The 22526-nt window shown below is 43.3% G+C and overlaps 1 protein-coding gene across 1 annotated transcript in view; it reads right to left on the bottom strand.

The window, feature by feature from the left end:
* Nucleotides 1–4395: 4395 nt before the first annotated feature.
* The window catches only part of coasy (CoA synthase), a 68156-nt gene continuing 50025 nt past the window's right edge, over nt 4396–22526 (bottom strand). The window contains exons 7-10 of the mRNA XM_084322713.1: nt 8576–8660; nt 7389–7486; nt 6976–7122; nt 4396–5510 (exon numbers count right to left, since the gene is read on the bottom strand). Of these exons, the coding sequence (XP_084178839.1) occupies nt 5442–5510; nt 6976–7122; nt 7389–7486; nt 8576–8660 (399 nt within the window). The 3' untranslated portion in view covers nt 4396–5441. The remainder of the gene's footprint in view (nt 5511–6975; nt 7123–7388; nt 7487–8575; nt 8661–22526) is intronic.

Genomic DNA, 22526 nt, shown 5'->3' with positions numbered 1-22526 from the left:
CAAGTGGTGTGAAGTTGATCTATTATAAAACCAGGTCATGGAGACTCATGGCGAGGCAGGAAAACGTACTCGTCGGCTACAATTGTCCCCTGCCTGATGAGATGCCCAGGGCCAGCGGAGATGCCCAGGGCCAGCGGAAATAACATTGTATTTCTCGATTGTTCTAGTCTATTAAAAACAATTTTGTACTCCTAATGTTAAAATGAATGTCGAGACAAATGTCACTCAACCCCAATCCCAACGGCAAAATATCAACGGTTAGTCATTTGTGAAAGTGAGCTATGCTAGCAGTCTTTCTTAACCTTCCTACACCCCTGGGACAATTTCCCTACTGTACTTGGGATAACCTTGTCTTGATTTAATGCATATCCCTGTCAGGCAGTTTTTCTGGGGCAAAAAATGAAGTCTGCATTTTTATTTTTTCAAGTCTATAGTTTGCCCTGCAACAAAACACTGCACCTTTACCCCTTTGGTCAAAAAACATCCCCATTGACTCCCATGTTAAACAAGTTTTTTGAAAACTACGCCATTGCAGATTGAATAATTTTTTTTTTTCATCTAGGCCTTTTACATAATCATGATTACTCTTTTTTTCAAGATGGCCGCATTGCATCATCCATTTCCGGCGGCCACAGCTTTTGTCTAAAATGATTTGAGAATGTTTTATGGAGGTCTGCATGAGTGTGTTGAGAAATTAGTGTGCATGTGGTCATTTGCAGCCATTATGTGAAAACTAGCCATTACTGTACTAGCATTACTAGTACAGTACATTACTGTGTACTAGGCTTGGGCGGTATAATTTTTTTCATACCTTGATGACCTAATACCCCGGTATACGGTATATGACGGTATGACTTTCATTTATCAGCGGGGGGGGGGGGCAATCCGTGTTACCAAGTAAACAAATCACGGAGATGGCCAGTTAGCCCGCAGCATCCGAGTGCTACTATCGTTAGCGCTCTGAATGGTAGCCAGCAGCCCGCAGCACCCTAGTACTAGTAACGTTAGTATTGTGTATTCAAAAACGCACCGGACTGCGACGTAACGTTTTACCGTTTATTTGCTTGCTCCACCAGTGCACAACACACTCGTTACCACAACGATTTACGGTATTTTTACAGCACTGTTGCAACATTACCGTAAAGCGTGAACACCGTTGTGATCCACATACACAAGTTAGCTCTCAGAATAGCCAGTTAGCTCGCAGCACCAGCAACGGTAAGCGTGTCTCATTTCATTTCCACCACTGAAGCGGGGTTTCCCCTCCTCCTGTGTGTAGAAGACAACCAGCTCTGCGTGTGCTCGCTCCACTAGTGAGGACTGGTCTCGCCCTCTGCTGGCGTGTGGGTGCACTACAACCAACCACTGTCAAAACTCCGTTTCAGTGTAATATAAACTGAAACGCATCTGTGATTTTGACTATTGATTTTCAATACCGTCGGGATTTCTAAATACCCTGGTATACCGTAATACCATCATACCGCCCAAGCCTACTGTATACTAGCCATTTTCACATAATGGCTGCAAATTACCACATGCACACATAAATTTCTCAGCACACGCATGCACACCACACTAAGACCTCCATAAAACATTCTCAACTCATTTTAGATAAAACAATTTTTTGAACGGCATTGCAGGATATAGCAGTAAACACACAAGCTGTGGCCGCCGGAAATAGATGACGCAATGCGGCCATTTGAAAAAAATGAGTAATCATGCATGTAAATGCCCATAAAGGGGCCTAGATGAAAAAAATTTAAAAATCTAAATTCAATCTGCAATGGCGTCGTTTTAAAAAAACGTGTTTAACACTGAGTGCCACGCCGTTTTCCCTTTTACCCCCTTGAATGCCACGGTCCACTCCCAATGTTAACGTTAATAGTATGTGTCTAATCTGCCCGTCGCTTATCAAAGAATCATTTTCCAGTCAGTGTTGTCAAGGCAGATTGGTTTTTTATCGCTTCATTTCCGTTTGAGAGCATTTTGAAAAGCACCCGTTTTCAGGTGAAAAACACATTCTATGATAATCGCCTTTTACTGGAATATTCCAGAACGTTGATATTTGTAGGCCTATTTATGAATCGTTTTCAAATAAACGCTAATGATCAATAGTATACGTGCACGCACACGCACGTTCGAGCCGCACGCTGATAATAGCTGCTTTCATTTCCTCATGGATTTTACAGTGAAACAGCTAGAGCACATAACAAAAAAGCTTATCTCCTCGAAAACGAGTCTGATCGGGGAGCTCCCGTAGCTCACCGCATATCTCGGCGCTATTTCTGCGTCGGGGAAAACCGTGCTCGTCACGGATCTGGGCGACACGAGTTCGATTCCCGGACCCGCCGTCATTTCTCAGAATGTCTTCCCCTGCTCTACATCCCATTTCAACCTGTTTCTGTCGGTCATGCTTGACCAGAAAAGCGATAAACGCTTAAAAAAAATAAAAACGAGTCTGATTATCCTAACACTGATAACATAGATTCCTTACCTGACATCAGATGGTATCCAAATGGTATATTCCAATTCCTGATCACCATTCGAAAAAAATCGATAAGTATATTGATCCGACATGTGTACAGTATAACCCATGCTCGCCGCGGCTCAGAGGATCCAGAATGAACTCTGGTAACTCCGGCTGCATCAGTGGACTGGAAAATGTGGACTGGAATATTTTTTTCCCCCCACCCATTTGCATTGAGTCCATTCCAAAAGGGTGATTTACCATCTGGGAGACGATAGGGGGCGCTTTTTTCACATCTGATCGCCGGCGGCCCCTGGATTTCCAATGGTAGGCTCGGGTGATGCAATATGATTTCAGATTGTTAAAAAAAAATTCCGAGAAAAGCTGTGACGTGGCTTTCAACGTTACTATCGTAAACCCGAGAAAAGCCGTGACGTGGCGCTCAAAGTGTTAACATGGGAGTCAATAGGGACGTTTTAAGGGGTAAAGGTGTGTAGTGTTTTATACACCGTCACTGCACAACACATTTTTATGTATCAAACTTATTTTTTTTTACCAATCTTCGACACTCCAGGCTCTCATTATCCCACCCCAAAAAAATACATTAGCATTTATGGGATGGAAAATAATTAACCCTTAGTGTTTTTGGTCTTGAGAATAAGCCACACTTCAATCACACAAACTGGTATTTAACTCTTTCAGTGCCACTCACGAGATTTCTCGTGTTTTTTTTATAGGTGGTTGCTAGCCACTCACGAGATTTCTCGTTTTTTTTTTTTTTTTTTTTGCGATCTGAAAAATTATTGCATCACCCCGAGTATAGCCGAGGGGCGCCGACGATCACTGTGGAAAAAAGCGCCCCCTGTCGTCTCCCAGATGATATAAGTGATTTTGGAATGGACTCAATGAAAATGAATGGGGGGAAAAATCCGGTACTCCACATTTTCCAGTTCACTGATCCAGCCGGGGTTACTAGAGTTCATTCTGGAGCCTCAGATCCCCGCGGATCATGGAGTTCTACTGTATCGCGTTGGATCCATACACGTATCGATTTTTTCGAATGGTGATCAGGAATTGGAATATACCAGTTGGATACCATCTGATGTCAGGTAAGGACTCTATGTTATCAGTGGTAGGATAATCAGAGTAAGTTTGATGAAGTTATAAGCTGTTTTGTGAAATGTCTTCTTTCGGTTTCACTGTAAAAGTCCGAGAGGAAATCAACGAGGCGATTATCCGCGCGCGGCCGTAATGTGCGTGCGTGCACGTATAATATTGATCATCTAGCGTTTATTTGAAAACGATTCATAAAAAGGCCGACGAATATCAACGTTGTGGAATATTCCACTAAAAGACGATTTTCATAGAATGCTCCAGAATGAGCTGTTTTTTATATCAAAACGGGGGCTTTTCTAACTGCTCTGAAACGGCAACGACGCGATAAAAAAACAATCTGCCTTCACAGCACTGACTGGAAAATAGTCTTTGATAATGCGATGGGCAGATTAGACACATAGCCATAATTTAAAACATAGATTAGGCGATATTAACGTTAACATTGGCGCGGATGGTGGCATTTAAGCGGTAAAACGGAAAACCAGGCGTGGCGCTGAAAGTGTTAAGGGGTTAAAATCCTGAAAATGAATATTTGATATGCATTGTTGAGGACTGAAGTTAAAGAGATAAAAAAAAAGTGTGCATTGTATTGGTGGGGTGCAGGTAGGTTAAATGGATAACTATTACATTCTGGCCTTGATACAGGTTCATACAGGGTTCCCCACTAGTGCTGCACCGATAAACATGTTAGCTGATAACGGACAATACAGCTTCGGTTACAACCAACTGCTTAAACCAATATTTACAGATTAACCATGTGGTCTATAGAAGAAAAAAAGGTTCCTAAGATACTTTTGTACACGAGACGTGAAAACAGTTTTATGCGTTTCATTTATCCGGTCTTTTTCAATGCTGCTGCTGTGAACATGCAAGTATCCAAACAAAACCCAACGTGGCAAAAACAAACTCCTGCCCAGCGAGACGAAACGATCACTGGTTGTTCACGTCAGTCCAGTTCTGCTCCTCGGCTCGGACCAATGCAGAGAAATACATTTAAAAGAAATCACAGATATGGTCACCAGTAAGATTCATGACACTGGCCTATTTTCACCTAACAACTCTATTTCCACATGCTTATGGGCATTTCATAAAACCATTTCCAAGCCTGGAAGACCTATTTTTCAAAATCATAACTTTTCATGACCGTGGGAACACCCATCAGTATACTGTTCAATATACTTTCCATTAAAAAGCATTAGATTTGGTAGCCATTTCATGCCATCACTTCCATAGACTTCCAGTGTATCTCAAAATGCCCCTTCACCACCCTGTATGTGCTCCAAGCTCACATCGGATGTAAATGCCCTGCTACATGAGTCTACATTACTGACTTTTTTTTGCAGTTGCGTCATCGTTCCATCAAAATATTCTTTGAAAAGAGCCACTTCTTATCGTCTTGTGCTAAACGATGAATAAACAACATTGATGTTTGGTTAACCAATGACCTAACGTTCTAAGAAGGTATAAGACATGTCTGCTGGGCAGCTATGACCATGTACCAACATCGGCTTTTCCCCCTCTGCCCACTGCTCTGCCGCCTCCCTGTGGGACAATGGACTTTTGTCCAGCAAATCAGAATCGTTCTCCTTGAGTCGTGCTCCACTTCCAACACCCCATTGTTCAATTAACCGTTAACTAAAAGAAAAAGAAAAAAAATTTGAAAAGATGATCAGGCACTGAGTCTTGGTCAAAAGGAGGGAGAGCCTCTGTTCCGACACTGCTTTTTAAGGCATATTTCCCTACATGACATCCATGGTTTGCAGAGCATGTCCCTGGGGGGAGGGCTAGTAGTTTGTGTAGTTTTATGTTGAGATGACATAGGAGACCAGGGAGTGTGTGGGTGGTGTCCTGGTGAGGTTCAGGACGGCAAGTTAGCTTCCTGTCTCTGTAGAATTCTCTTCTGCAGAAGATTCCAGGCCTTTTGCACCTGCAGGAGTAAAGATAGGGGAACTATTAGGATGCAGCAGCACAGATAACTATCGGATATCAGGTTAAAACACGGTTTTCACTATTGGAGAATTTCCCCTGATCCTAAAATCACACACACAATGAACCGTAACATGTTAGAAATAATAATAATACATTTGATTTATAGTGCACTGGAAACCAAATCAAAGTAAAGCCATGTCATAGAAGGAACACGCCAACTTTTTGGGAAATTTGCTTATTTGCCATCTACCCTGGCGTTAGACAAGCAGATGCATACCCTTTTGTTCTCTGTGCATGCATTAGGCTTAGGGAACAACCGCACCGTTAGCCTAGCGGGGCTTTTGAGCTGATATCACTGCGCCCAGGCAGCAGTGGTTGGGCAAAAAAAAGAAAAGCAGTGGAAATAATGCGAAAGCGGTTTTAGTTCATCTGATGTCCATCTGGTCCACGACATAATCCAGCACAACATATCCATCGATTGTCCCGAAAACGATTCAATGCGATCGAGTGAAGCCCTAGGCTTCCCTGTAGTACTAGAAAACTGCACCCGGAGCGGTGTAAACGTAACACCCGGTCTGGAACAGGGTTTACTGCACTCTCGATACTGCCTACTAGCAGGATCTGGCCGGTACTGCACCCTCGGTGTCCCAGTAGCGTGTACCACTTCCGCAAGTCCCAGTATGCCTTTTAACACTTTGAGTGCCAGCAGGGGGCGCACAATTTAGCGCTTGAGTGCCAGCACTGTAGTCAATGGGAGGGCGAGCACATTTGCGAACGCATAAACTATATCTTAAATTATGGCTATGTGTCTAATACGCCCGTCGCTTATCAATGACTTGCTTGCAGTCAACATGTACGAAACGGATAGTTTTCTCATCTGTACATTTCCATTTTATACCATTTTGAAAAACGCTCGTTTTTGATTTTTTTTTGAAAATTTTAAAGAATCTGTGATAAACGCCCTTTAGTGGAATACACAAAAAACGGTAATTTTTCGGCCTATTTATGAATCGTTTTCAAATAAACGCTCGAGAAGCGGGCTGAAAAATCGATTATCTATTTCCTGATCAGCACACAGGCTAGATTAATGAAAAATGAATGGAAATCGCTAATAAAAAATGTACGATTAAATAACAAGATTTCTCGTCATTGGCACTCAACGTATGGCATGAACTAACGAGATTTCTCGTGGCTGGCACTCAAAGTGTTAATGGCAACATACGGGTCTGACATTGAATAGAATATTAAAATCGAAAAAAAGCTAAAACTATCCAAAAACGTATACGTGAATGGCCCTTAACCGTTGGCACCCAATAACGTATATAAACGTTGTTGGCCGTGAAAGAGTTAAAGTGAGGGTTTGGCATGCAGCAAATGTAGCTAAAGTGCGAGTAAGGGGTTGGGAAATGAATGTCAATCTGATGTCATAAGTATAGTAATACAGACTTATGTGCATTTCTGACCTGTCTCTGGGTGACCTCAGTCTCCCACAGTGTGCACAGCACCACGTTGGCCTGCTCCACCTGCCTGGCGTTGGACCACTGGCTCTGCAGCCTCCGTAGCGCGTCTTCTGTAGTCACATTGTCTCTCCGGGTGATCCTCAGCACCGCCTAGTGGAGCGAGAGATGGTAGGAGGGGTTATAGACCAGGATAAGGCAGGCCTTACCTTTTCTGTCCCCAGGCGTATAAGCCTTACCTCATCTGTCCCCAGGCGTATAAGCCGCACCTCGTCTGTCCCCAGGCGTATAAGCCCCACCTTGTCTGTCCCCAGGCGTATTAGCCCTATCTTGTCTGTCCCTAGGCGTATAAGCCCTACCTTGTCTGTCCCCAGGCGTATAAGCCCTATCTCGTCTGTCCCCAGGTGTATATGCCTCACCTCGTCTTCAGGGATGACCGTGACCCACACCTCGTGTACCATGTCCATCCAGCCAGCCTCCAGGAGCACCGCCGCGTCCACCACACACACACGCTTACCTGGGTGGAACAAAGAGTCGCACATTTTTGTTTTACTTTAAGCAGCAGAACATTAACAAATTATAACAATCGTTTTAGCATTATGAGACTATGGGCCTATTTCAAAGAAAAGAGTTAATTCCTTCCTGCACACACAGGATCACACTTGCATTGATTTATTCATCGACATTTCAGCAAATACGTTGAAACATCCAAAACGTCAAAATCAATGCAACAGTGTGTGTGCAGGAATCTTTGGGTTTTTTTTCTTGGATTTTCAGGGGGATTCGTTCCCTGCAGCAAAAGGAGAACACAAGTTGTGAGTGTTATTTTCTCTTTTATTATGGGCCATTTAGGGCTTGTGTCCATAGCGGACGTTTTTTTCAAGGCGGACCGCTTTTAAAAAAAAGGGAAAAAAAGCTGAGCGGTTTCCTGGGTCTCACAACTGCCGCGGCTCCGCCCCTTCCACGATGTTGATTACCTTGATGAGCGCGCTCCTTTCCAAAAGTTTAACTAGTTTCAACTTTATGCGCTGGGAGCGCTCCGCTCAAAAACGCTGCCGCCGAGAGCTCATAAACGCGAGGCGTGGCGCTGGGAAGAGGAGCGCGCCTGTAGCATAAAAATGAATGACAGGAAGGAGCTGACAACTCATAAAACGTCCGCTATGGACACAAGCCCTTAGACCATCACTCACAGTTTGAGTGTTCAGGCCTAGTTAGGTAGCATACAAATTATGGTGTTGGGGGAGTCACCAGAGATCTCCTGATATGATGATATCACCATTATTGGGCCGTGATAGGATAATAATGTTCTGTGATGATGACCTGCTGATGATGCAGTAAACAATATTCCTAAATTCACAATTAAATCTCCGTTAAAGGAACATGCCAAAATGATGGGAAATGCGCTTACCATCATATCCAGAGTCGGACAAGAAGATGGATACCAATTTCCTCTTCTGTGCGTTCAGTAAGAGGCTATACGGCTGCAAGCTAGCCTAGCTTAGCACAAATGAATGGAAGCTAATATGGACCACCACATATCCACTTCCATTAATTTGTGCTAAGCTAGGCCAAATGACGGGACATTTAGGGAAGAAAAAAACAATACCTTCCTCTCTGGCCTGCTGGATTCTCTCCTTGACCAGCAGTGCAATCTCAGGCCACACAATGTCCGTCAGGGCTTCTAACCGTTCCTGCAGTAAAGGAATCACTTGGTGTATGAATGTGATACTATGATAAATCATATATTTGTATCTTGTGATATATCACAAGAAACCTATCAACCTCTACTGTCTATGAGTGAACACAACACTCTAACTTACCATCTTTAGATATTAAAGTTTGAAAACAGTGTTCCTCTGGAACTTAAAACAGACATGATTCTTCATCAGAGGTACTCATGTGTCTATTAATTGAAGGGTGAAATTAAATGATATGATCTTAAAAGTTACTTGGCACAAGAGGACAACGTTTCCCCAATACTGAAGGCATCGCTATCGTAGGGGGTTTGAAACCAGGGATTCAAAACCAGGGATATTTTGAGATGAAACAACACTGGTAGTGGAGACCAATACCAAACTAAACACAGCGGGGTGTGAGACCAATGAGTAACATGTCAGAAAACTGAGAGGTTAATTGATTTTCAGCGGTTTGCACAAACAAGATTGATTGATCGATCGAAAATTGTATTAACAGATTGCAGAATGGGTACAATACAGTACAGCTCAATACACACAATTGTTAAGGGGATGCAGACCAGAGAAAGACTTTCATCTTGTTTACATCAGGGTCCCCCATTTTCAATTCATCATAACATATATGACATACATGACATACAGATACAGTACTGCTTGACATTTGTGACATAACAGATCTACAAATACAGTACTGTTTGGGGGGGGGGGGGGGGGGGGACTGTACATTGGAGGGGGTTGGGTTTGGACATTTACAGGGGCCAGTTTTTTCGAATTGCAGTCTCCCGTAGGTGCTCTTTTAGAGAGGTTTTGAAGGTGGGTAGTGAATCACATTCTTTTACAGCTGTGGGTAAGGCGTTCCACATTGTTGTTGCATAGTTGCGAAACGTGTTTAGTCCCTTGTTTGAGCCGAATCTGGGTTTAACATGATTTGTGGAGCTCCCTCTGGTGTTGTGTTCGTGGTATTCACTGACCTTTGGAAGTATTTTGACATGTACATGGGGGGTACCTTAGTGGTGTAGTGTATCTTGTAGACCAGGCCCATTGCAAGTTGCTGTACTCTGTCGTCTACTCTAAGCCATCCTAGGTTGTCAAAATGGGCAGGGGTGAGGTGGGTTTTAGGAGTAAGGTCAAGCAGTAGTCTGACCAGTTTGTTTTGTGATGTTTGTAATTTTGTTTTTAGCGCCTTTGAGGTGCTTTGGTACCATGAGGTGCAAGCATAGTCGTAGTACCCTTGAATGAGTGCTCCTGCTAGAGCAGGGTTGTACAGTGCGATATATATGTTGCACGTGCGACACTGACGTCAGTCTGTGCGATGAATGAATTGACTTCACTAGCACTGGTGCGATGGCCCGTGGCGCAAGCAAAAAAAAAAAAAAAAAAAGTGTGACGGTAAATGAATGGACCACGGCGCTATCCACTTGGTACTTGTAGTCTTGTGCGATTAAATACAATGTCCCTTCTGCGTAAGACTCCATATATCAAACACCAAATCCCATAATCCCTAGCAAACAATATCCCTGCGAGTTGCGAGCAGTGACTCTATCCGCTCGGCTCAGATCACAACACAGCAGGACTCGTCTCAGCAGCAGACAGTAGCGTTTGGAACGCGGACATTGAAACAGAGCTAGTGGATAGTGTTGTCGCGACCCAAAACAAATCCCTGCTGTTTTATTCGGCAACGGGTCAAATGCATATAACATGCTTTGCAATCCTCGCGTTACTCGCGTAATAAAGTCCGAAATGAACGTTACGTTAGCATGAGCTTACAACAAGCTGTTCATAGCCATATAGAGAGAACAGCAGACGGGCAGAGTGAGGAGGAGGGGGCAGACATTCTCCCTTGTGTGTGTGTGTGTGTGTGTGTGTGTGTGTGTGTGTGTGTGTGTGTGTGTGTGTGTGTGTGTGTGTGTGTGTGTGTGTGTGCGTGTGTGTGTGTGTGTGCGTGCGTTTGGAAAGATCACATGAAGTCAGACGAGTATATTATATTGATAGTAAATGTACTGAGGGTGGACAGATAATGTTGATATTTAAACTACAAAAAATACAATACAAAATAAATGTATTCATGATCATGCAACATAAAACGGTTGCGTGTTGTGAGTTCCAAAACATTTAACTTAAAGTTTAAAGTGGAAATGAAGCAGTGCGATAAATACATATTCATAGCATCACATTAGTATTTAGATAAGCCACAGAAGAAATCACGTTATAAAAATAAGCAGTTTCTAAGAAAAAACGATTTGTTGTGTGCATTTCTGAAGCATTTAGCATTATGGGCGCGGCCATTTTGTTGCTGACGTCATGAAGCTTGTTTGGTGTATACACTGCTGGTTAGGTAAGGGATAATGTATGGCTACGAGGTCATTGTCGCAAAATAATTGACCGACACGGAGTTTAAAATACCGAGGCGCCGCGCCGAGGTGTTTTAAACGTAGTGAAGGTCAATTATTTTGCGACAATGACCGAGTAGGCTATACATTATCCCGCTTATTACATGGCTAACTTACTAACAATATACCTAATTCATTTGACAAATCGCAGTTGTTCTGTGGCTCTGTCAGCCCAAATAAAGTGATTATTATTATCGCGGGCAGCCTCTGTTCTGGCTCCGCTGACACTCCGCTGTCAGTGCAGCGCTATACATTATCCCGCTTATTACATGGCTAACTTACTAACAATATACCTAATTCATTTGACAAATCGCAGTTGTTCTGTGGCTCTGTCAGCCCAAATAAAGTGATTATTATTATCGCGGGCAGCCTCTGTTCTGGCTCCGCTGACACTCCGCTGTCAGTGCAGCGCGGCAGGTGTGTCTGATTTGCTGCACTGATGTGGGCTTGATTGCCAACAGCTGCGCACTGCGGTCATTATTGAAAAAACAGCGGTCATTATTGAAAAATAATGACCGCTGTCGGGGGGCTGTTGACCAATCACAAGCAAGCATTTCGGCGAATGTGAAAACGCCATGTAATAATTGCCTATAGTGAATGGGTCAGTCGGTAAATAAAATGTTGCCTACAAAACAACGGGACCGCGGTGGTTCTGTTTGTATTGCTCCTGGCTGTTCAAACTAATTTTACCATGTGAGAGAGAGGAAAGTTGGTTAATTTCCACAAACTACCAGTGAAAAAAACAGTGTTGTTGGCATGTTGGCTCAGGCTGGCTGCACTGAGGCGGCGCGACCAGCCTGTTGGACAGGGAAGGAGGATCTGCAGCGAACACTTCATTGCTTCGGATTATGTTGTTGGGGGTGGAAGGTTTGTCCAGAAGACCACTAATCAGCTGAAGCCTGGTGCGGTTCCCTCGGTCTTCGACAGACAGACCGGCGTTAGCTCTCGGGAGCGATCGCTAGCTAGTTAGCACCAGCCGGGGACCGGCGTTAGCAACCGGGAGCGTCGCGGAGCATTCAGCCTGCTGGCTACCTAGATCCACTTCAACCAGCCGAGCGTCGGGAGCTCCAGCAGCTTGTCGATGTGCTAATAGCCTGGAGCCAGCTACCGTTAGCTTGCAGAGGCTCCAGCACACCGACAAGCTGTGTAGCCAGCTACCGTTAGCTTGCAGAGGCTATTAGCACACCGACAAGCTGTGTAGCCAGCAGGCTGAATGCTCCGCGACGCTCCCGGTCTGGAAGAGGTCAAAAATAAAAATGTCAAATGATATTTCCGTTGCCTTTTTTGAGTTGATCTAAATGTTACTGATTGTGTTAAATGGGCTTATGTTATGATATCGTCTCATATCGATTGCAGGCACCTGCATCGTATCATATCGTGGCATATATCAGCAAATATCGTATTGTTGTCCAAAGAATCTATATCGTATCGTATCGTGATGAAACTGGTGATTCCCACCCCTAGTAGAGTCCATACACCCAACACCAAATCCCATAATTCCTTACACGTAACGTGTCTGGCTGTGTGATGTCAACTTGTCAGCATAAAATGACAGCCAAACATGGCACTGCAACTAAATAACACAAATACAATAGGCACATTTGTGACTGTTACAAATATAACACATTTTATACTTGTGCTACAAGATTTTGGCCTGTGCTACAAAACTATCAACCTCTGTAGCACCAGTGCTATGTGCAAAAAAAGTTAATGTACAGCCCTGTGCTAGAGTCTTCAGGGTATTCTTGTTTACCAGAGAGGAGATCCGGTACAAGAATCGAGTTCGTTGGTTGACTTTTTTGATTACATTGGATGCCATTTTGTCACAGGAAAGATTTGCCTCTAGGATGGAACCCTTGTGACAATAATTGTCACCCACTGTAACTGAGAAGCCGTCGGTCTTGCTGAGTTTGTTATTTGATCCGAAGAGAATGGACTCTGTTTTAGCCAGGTGTAATGATAGTTTGTTATCAGCGAGCAAGGTGCAGATTCTGCCGAGTTCCGAGCTGAGGGTTTTTTCAACCTGCTACTTGTTCCTGTCAGAGACCAGCAGGGCTGAGTCGTCCGCGAACAGGAACAAGTTGCAGTCACAAGCTGACGACATGTCATTTGCATAAATTAGTAACAGTAACGGTCCTAGTATGCTTCCTTGTGGAACACCACAGCTCACTGGGAGGGGGGGGATAGGGTACCGTTTACCTCCACTGTTCTGTTCTCTCCCCTCCAGGTAGGATTGCATCCAGCTCACTGATAGACTATCAAAACCAATTGCTTTTAGCTTGTCAATCAGAATGGAGTGATTGACAGTGTCGAAGGCCTTTTGTAGGTCCAGCATGACCATGCCGCAGTATTTGCCCGCGTCCACCTCTTGTTTGATGTGGTCGTTCAAATAGAGAAGGCATGAGTCAGTGGAGTGGGATGTTCTGAAGCCAGATTGGAATTCATAGATTTTTTCCCGCAAGGTACTTTTTCGACCTGTTCGTAAAAAAAAAATTTCCATGACTTTCGAGATGACGGTAAAAATAGAAACAGGGCGGTAGTTGCCTGGGTCCAATTTGCTGCCCTTTTTGTGCAGGGGGGTTACTCTCACAATTTTGAAGTCTTTGGGTACATGTCCCTGTTTTATGGAGAGGTTTATTATGTGTGTGATAACTGGGGTGATGGCGGCTGCTGCGTCTGAGGAATTTGGAGGGGATATTGTCATGGCCAGTGGCCTTGGAGGGCGCTCAATGATGTTAGATCTCTCTCACTAGCGGAGAAGAAATTAATTACATTTATTTATATTTTCACCCACTGACACCAAACCGTATGGTCCAACGTTAAGTTCAGTACAAGTAATTGATGGAAGCTTTGTATTGGATGATCCTATGAGTATAGCACGCTCTAGAAGCGCTATAGCCAGTGAAAAGGTGGTATACATCCATAAGCTATATTACCTCGTTTCCAAAAACCTTCCCTCCTAGTGCTCATCCTCCCCAAGCTGCATTACCTTGTTTCCAAAAACATTCCCTCCTACAGGGTTCCCACGGACATTGCAAAATGAAATTCAATGACTTTCAAGTACTTTTACAAGCACTATTTTTTCTATTTTAAAAGGGAATTTAACACTATGGTCGCCAAAAACGCCGTAGCACGTCTTTCCCCGCCATGCTCATTCTGCCAAAGACGCCGTACCACGTCTTTGATATCAATATTTCAAAAATCTGTGATCGAAATCATATTTCTCCCCCGGAGACTTGAGATCTACTGTTGATCCCCTCTCAACTCTCCAACGGTTCAAGAGCGCCATCTGGTGGCCGATCGGCGGATCGCCCAGAGCGGAAACAGGAAATGGAAGCTGGTGCTCATTTCAATTCGGTCCAATCACTCTGTAATAGTCCCAGGACTCGAGCTAGACACAATGGATAGCAATCCGTTACCAATAACTCGATAAACAACATGATTTGGACGTATATACTATTATACAACCTGGAAATGGATCGCATATTTCTACATCCCATAATAGGAATATTTCTGTTCCACGCTCATCGCCCAACGCTATGAGGAAGCTACGGTAAGATTCAGCGTTATTTTTTAACGTGTTCGATACTAACTGCTCTAATGATCATATCACCCACACTAGATGAATCATCTAACGTTGGCCACGGAATTATAAACGACCCCCCCCCATCCGGTCAACATCAGATGATCAGTAGTAACTTCTAGAAGCACGTCCATTTGAAATTTTTTATCTCGCGCAGATTCCTATCAAACTCTATTTGATCATCAATATAATGCATTTGGGGCTATAAATCACGTTCTGGAGAAAGCTGCAGAAAACGATAAAAACATACTTATACTTTAGACCGTATTTTAGTATGAATATGTGAATGAAAAAGTATAACGTTGCTACACCCTGAACAATAGATACTTGACGTTGAATGGGCCACAGTAATGTCAATTTAGCAATACAATTTAAAAAGTTATAGCCCTGCAAAGAAGGTAAACATCCCCATAGACAAATAGAGCTGGCAGAGGATGGTATATTAAGAATATAAGCCTGGCGACCAAAGTGTTAAAAGGATACAATTCACTTTTAAATGCTGCTTCTTAATTTTTTTGCTGCATCCCCCTTAACAATTGTGTGTTCATGGGACATCCGGTATAGGATAGGGCTGGGCGATATAACGATAACGATAAATATCACGATATATTTTAATAATCGATATCGAATATCGAAATAAAAAAAATAAAAATATTGTTTTTTTATTTTTTTACCTGCAACAGGGCAGTTTTAAAACCAGAGACAGTGGACAGACTTGTCTTTCTTGCCTGCAACTTAAAGTAATGGCTTTGCTTGTCCAAATGACAATACTGACCAAATTGAGATTTATTTTTCTCTTGTCCATTTATTTTGTTTGCTTTCTAATTTAAAATACAGTTTGAAACCGTCTGTACACAGTAGGCTATGTGTGCTAGCAGAGCTAGACTCCAGTCACGAGTCACGGTGCACATGTGCGGTGGTTTGTCCACCAAAAAAGCGCCAAAAGATCGAAAATAAACTAGCAGAGCCAGAACTGTTCAACTCCCCTGGAGCCACAGCCAGCAGAGAAGCCGGTTTACTTTCGCTTTTAAACCAGCTGGAGCCTGAGAACTTGAGTGTGAGGGCGGCAACGACAAAGAATTGCTGCAAAATAAACATACATCTGTTTAAAAAAAAATAAAAAAAAATAAATTTACTTATAACAATTTAGATAATTATCGATATAGAGAAATATGATAACATTATCATATCGTTATCGCGATATGATTTTTTGCCATATCGCCCAGCCCTAGTATAGGATGTAGTAGACGTGCTTCTCCACGCTGCAACTCCTACTTTTCAAACTTACGCTAAAAGCCTCGTTGATACTTTCAATCTGATTTTATTATTTTGATACTTTCTTCGGATATTTTTCTACTCATTCATTTTTGGCTGTGACAGGCATAATGGCATCGAAATGGCCAAAGAACAAGGACACTAAGGGCGCGGATCCACCATCCAAAGATGACGCGCCGACGGATTTGTCAAGCATTGCCAAACTAATAGAGAACCTCACGCTTGAATTCAGAGTTTCCGCCGCCTCGGTCGACTCCAAACTGGATAGCCTCCAGATATCCGTAGCTGACCATGCAAAGCATCTGACCTCCGTGGAGGATGGACTAAGTACATGGTCCGACAGGATGGTGGACTTAGAGGATAGGTGTTTGACTCTGGAGGAGAGCAACGCCAAACTGAATACCAAGCTAATCGATGTTGAGTCGCGTGGCCGTCGGTCAAACATACGAATAATAGGACTAGACGAGTCTATTCAAAGTGACCGACCCAATGATTTTTTTGCCGAGGTGCTGGTGGAAATTCTGGGCAAGGAAGTGCTTGCTACACCACCCGAACTTGATCGCTGCCACAGGGCGCAGACCAGCCCCCGGCTCCAGGCCCAGGGCGATGATCGCCTGCCTACACCGCTTCAGAACCAAGGAGACTATTATTCGGGAGGCTCGGAAGAAGAGAGGGTCGCTTACTTTGGGTAACACACAGAGCACCACGAGTCTATAGCTATATCTCCGTGTTTTCGTCCTTAGATGGCTAAAGTTGGGACATATGTCGCTGGGGAGCCTCTTCTCTCATTTACTTGTTTGCTCGTTTTGTTTATATCGTTACATGGATAGTTGTATCTGCTATTTGCCGAGGTACTAGCGCTATGCTCTCAGTTTCAAGTAAATTGTACATTTGTATTTACTCTGAGCTATGCTTATCGATATTATTTATATTTTGTATTGCTCTTGTGCGTGACACGGATTTATCCTATCCATGTTTACTTTGGGTAACACACTAAACATCACGACTGTCTGTCTATATCTCCGTGCTTAGATGGGTGATGTTGGGACATTGTGTGTCGCTCAGGAACATCGCCCCTTATTTACTCTTTTTGTTGTTTATATAGTTTCCACAGTTTATCGGGGTGCTGACGCTATGGTCGCAGTCTCCAAGCAAATTGTGCATTTTGTTTACTCTTATGCTTATGCTTATCGATATGATTTCTATTTTGTATTGGTCTTGTGTGTGACGCGGATTTATCGTCATGTTTATGACCGCCGCCGAGATGCTTCTGCTTACTTATTTCATGAATGGGGTCTTGTAATTTCATTGGCCATGTTCTTACACTATCGTTAAACGTCATGCCCAGCACCTGGCTGCGTCGGCGATCAGACGCGTCACTATCTGCCCATCTACATGTTGAACTCTGAACTCGCTGTGATGGCGGACAAACTCATGCACATCGCCCCCACCCGGTGCGGCAGACTAATTGCACTACCCCCAAGCTGCAGGCAAAGGTTTGATTGATTGGACGTTTTTCTGACAGATTGCAGAATGGGTACAATGCAGTGTGGCTCAATACACAGTTGTTGAGGGGATGCAGACCAGAGGAAAAACTTTGGTCTTGTTTACATCAGGGTCCCCCATTTTCATTTTCAATTTCAATTCATAACATTTGTGTCATGCAGATATACAGTGCTATTGCATCCATACATTTATGACATGCAGGATATACACATATTCAGTGCTGTTTATTTACAGACAGAGTTTCAAGAAGAGAATACATACATTTGAGGGAGAGGAAACTGTACATTGGCAGGTACCCTCTGCTCTGAGTTTTAAGAACGAACTTTAAGAAATAACAGACTAATAGTCAATGTTGCGCCCTCCCCAGTTTGCAGGATGTGCTGCCCACTTGTTATCATTCTGCTATCATTCAGTTGTATGTGTGTGTGTGTGTATTTGCATATATGTTTATGTATCTCTATCTTAACATTACTATTGATCCTGCTCTAGGACTCTTTGTTTAAACTCAATCAAACCCCTACGGTTTAATAATAATAATTATTATTATTATTGTGATTATTATTATTTTCTTCTACCTTTAAGAGGCATTAAATTTTTTTTGTTATTGTTGTGGGAGTGTGGCGTGTAGCCACTGAGAAGGAAGTCTGCTTTTTACCTGGCTGTTTGCGTTTTAGTTTGCAATCGACCAGGTGGGATGCAGCTTAATCTCCGGATAGGAGAAGTTATAGAAGTGGGGGGGGGGGGGAATGGGGGATTGTGTTGTTTTTTGTTTTTCTTTCCAGTCGACTCGCTCTGTTTTATTTTTGTATTCACGCTCACACTCGGTACTCAATAGAACCTTAACAAGTGAATATGTATCTATTATAGTGTTCTACTCCAAACGACATTCAATCAGACTGCATCCTTTTTAGACTTTTTGGCTAATTTGAATACCCTGATCTGGAATACAGGGGGTCTCAATATACCGCATAAACGCACAAGTGTACTACGTGGCTAAAAAGGAAGCAAGTGGATCTGGCTTTACTGAGTGAAACGCATCTTTTATTGGCGGATAACGCAAAATTGGCAAATAGATTTTATCATAACACAAGTTCTTCTTCTTTTAGCACCAAGGCCCGAGGGGTAGCCATAATAGCGAAGACAAATTTGAATATTAAACTGTTAGATGTGTGGTCTGATGCAAATGGTCGAATTACTATTGCTAAAATAGAATGCTCTAACCGGAAAATTGCGCTGATTTCTGCATACGCCCCTAATTTGTATGACACTAACTTTTATGCTGTACTAACTTCAGCTATGTTGAAACTACCTGATTACTCATTAATAGTAGGAGCTGATTTTAATGCAGTTTGGGATCCATTGATTAATAGATCCAATCACGTGGAAAACTCTGATCAGAAGCAAGCTACCACAGCCCTACAGGCCTGGTCTAAGGACACAGGGGTAATTGATATGTGGCGTTCGCTCAACCCATCCGCGAGGGATTACTCCTTCTTCTCGTCGAGACATAAGACCTCTTCCAGAATTGATTATGTTTTTTCTTCCCCACATCTCTTTGATAGCTTTGATGTTGACTTATTGCCCATAGCACTTTCAGACCACAAAGGTATCCTCCTCAAAGGTTCACTCAGTAAAATAACATCCCGTGCCCCTAGATGGCGTTTTAACTCAACACTTACTTCTGAAAAACGGAGTTTAACTTGCAATTTAAAGAGAAGCTCACTGACTAGGCTCCAGGCCTAGTCACCTACTAGCTATGAAGATACGTGCCAGTGAGCAATTTGCGGATATCCCTCCCATTAAGAACCAACAGGGGGAGGTAACCACCAACCCCAAAAAGATTAATGGTACATTTCTCTCTTTTTATTCCAACCTGTACAAGTCAGAGGTGGTCTTTGATCATACCAAGCTGGAGGATTTTCTTGATCAAATCAACCTACCACAGATCTCAGAAGATAGTGCTAGGCTGTTAGCTGCACCTATCACGCTGGTTGAACTTAGAGAGGCGATTGCGGATATGCAACGGGGCAAGGCTCCCGGATGGGACGGCATTCCACCGGAACTCTATCTTGCATTCTGGGATGTACTCGGTCCCTTATTACTCTCAATGATTTTACACAATTTTTCTAGAGATGTCAATATGGCGCTTATATCTGTTTTACTCAAGAAGGATAAGGACCCCACCGAATGTGGCAGCTACAGGCCCCTAAGTCTCCTCGGAGCCGATCTTAAGCTATATGCCAAGGTTCTAGCCACCCGACTTCAAAAGCACATGACATCTCTAGTTCACCCTGATCAGACCGGCTTCATAAGAGGCCGCCTGGTTACTTACATCAGACGGTTACTGCACGTGATTAATGCCAGCAAGGATGTTGCAGTCCCTACAGCGGTCATGTCCTTGGACGCAATGAAGGCATTTGACAGATTGGAGTGGTCTTACTTATGGGCAGTTCTTAGAAGGATGGGGTTGGGTGAGGGTTTCATTCATATCAAAGTTCTATACACAGGGCCTTCGGCCATGATCTTAACGGGAAAGTTCTGCTCGCCACTCTTCTCCGTCTCGTGCTCTTCTAGACAGGGTTGTCCTCTTAGTCCCGGACTTTTCGCTTTATCCCTCGAACCTCTAGCTCAATACATAAGACAATCCCAAATTATATCTCCTATTTCAATTCAGGGCACACATCACCATATTAGCTTATACGCAGATGATGTACTCCTGTTTATGCAGAATCCCTCCGTCTCTCTACCTCATCTGCTCGGCGTGATAGGTGAATTTGGCAGCCTGTCCGGCTTTAAGATCAACTGGCAAAAATCTGCTTTTCTTCCACTTAATGAGCCTGCGAAGGCTACCATCCTACCGGCAAACTTAATGGTGGAGCACTTTAAATGTCTCGGGATTGAAATATTCCCCACTATTAGCCAGATGGTAAGGTATAATTACTCCAGCTTGGGTGACAGGATTACGAATGACTTCAACAGATGGTCCAAATAAAAAAATGCATTACAGGCCTGTGCGTCAATTAAAATGAATATTTTACCCAGAATTAACTTTATCAGCTCCATGCTCCCGTTACCTCCTCCTGTTGGTTACTGGCAGAAATTGCACTCTGCCTCATATAAATTCGTTTGGAACAATAAACGCCCGCGCTTGAAGAGATCAACTGCCCAAAGGAGTAAACTCGATGGGGGCTTAGCATTTCCAGACTTTAAATATTATTTTCAAGCTTTCTCTCCGAGACCTCTGATCACTTGGTTTGACGCTCAAGCAGCTGTATCTTGGCGACCATTGGAGGAGAAGTTGGTGTCCCCATATAGACTTCAGGATATTGTGTATACCAACATATCAATTAAACAATGTAAATTATGATTTGGCCCCCTTATCACACGTGATCCAGACTTGGTGTGACACTCAGAAAGTGGGTACTAACCGCCATCAATGGCACACGCATTCCCCTCTATTTAATAACAATCTTCTCCTTATTGGACAACAACCTATTAGGTACCCTAGATGGGAAAAGAAAGGCATCCACACGTTGGGGGATATCTTCGATAACTCTGGTCTCCCCTCTTTCCAGGATCTATCCAACGGATATGATCTCCCCGGAACCTCCTTTTTCTTTTATTTACAAATAAGAGCAGCTCTGAAGGCTCATGGCGTTCCATGGGACACTCCACTAGTGCATCACCGCTTTCACAAATTCTTTTATGACAAAGAGACATCGAGAGGCTTCGTTTCTGACTTTTATCGCCATTTACTCATGTCCTCGTATAAAGACCTCCCCCTGGATACGATTTGGAGAAAGGATGTCCCGGAGTTGGAGGTAGATTTTGATTGGGATGCAGTCTGGGAAAATGTTCGGTTATCCTCACACAACCCAGATCACCAACAGATTCATCAACATTTTATTCACAGGACTTATTTAACCCCTAGACGATTGAATTGAATGGGTCTCAGACCTGACACTCTATGTACCTTGTGTCCAAACGGTGCCACAGGTACATTTATGCATATGTACTGGGAATGCCCTCCTGTTGTGATTTTTTGGGAAAATGTTACATCTCAGCTCTCAGACATTTTCTCTTTGACCATACCTGTATCTCCTTCTGTATTGTTATTGAATGATCTCTCTCAATTACCGACCTCTATACAGGTGAAAAGACTCATTTTGGCCGGCCTCCCAGCCGCAAATTTTTGTATTGCCTCACGTTGGTTTCACCCAGACAAACTCTGCCCGAAGGTATGGTTTCTCACCTACCTTGATGTGATCTATTTGGAGATATCCACGGCACGTGTTACAGGGGTTAAGGAATCTAATATCGCAATTTGGTTGGCTGCAGTGGCAAAGTTAAAAGAACGCATATAAGTTTGGAAATTTTTGTTTTGGTATCTTTTTTTTATTACTGAATAATGTATTGTGAGTGTGACTCACGTTGAGGTCCGTGTGTGAGCGGGGGGGGGGGGGGGGGGGGGGAGAACGACCGAGTGTCCATGTAGGATGATCACTGTACAGTCTGTCTCAGTTATTGTCTTGTCATGTGGTGTTAAGTTATTGTCCTGGGAAGTCTTTTTATGTATTATTATTATTGTATTGTGATATGTTTTGTTTCATGTAAAAAAAAAATATATATATATTTGATCAAAAAAAATGCTGCTTTTTTTCTTTTTATATATATAAATCTGATCCAATATTTATGGCTTAAAACCAATTTCCGACAATTAGTTACACTTATTTCTTGATTCTGATTATTTTTTTATCATGGATGAACAAAACTTTCAATGCAAATGGTTGATTTGAATTTAGTGGCAAGGCGCTCCCCACTAACGCAGGAGATGCTGGGTTCGAGCCCAGCTCTCGGCGTTGCTACCAGCTTGGCTGGTCGTTCATACTAACACAATTGGCAGTGTTAGGGGTGGGAAAGCTGGTGGGTGGGGATTGGACGTTGTGGACAGCGACTCCTACAGGTCGGTTGGTGCGCCTGTACAGCAGAATCAGGAAGCAACGGGGGCAGCGTGAGCCTCCCACGCGTTACTCCTCGCCACTGAGAGATCGCGCTGTACAGGTGAAAAGATGCGACGGCTGCCTCCTCGTGTACCGGAGGGGACACGTG

The sequence above is a fragment of the Notolepis coatsorum genome (genome assembly GCF_963971535.1).
Source record: "Notolepis coatsorum genome assembly, chromosome: 10".
NCBI classification, from domain to species: Eukaryota; Metazoa; Chordata; class Actinopteri; order Aulopiformes; family Paralepididae; genus Notolepis; species Notolepis coatsorum.
The sequence above is the reverse complement of the archived record's forward strand: the minus strand, read 5'-3'. Positions and strand labels throughout refer to the sequence as shown.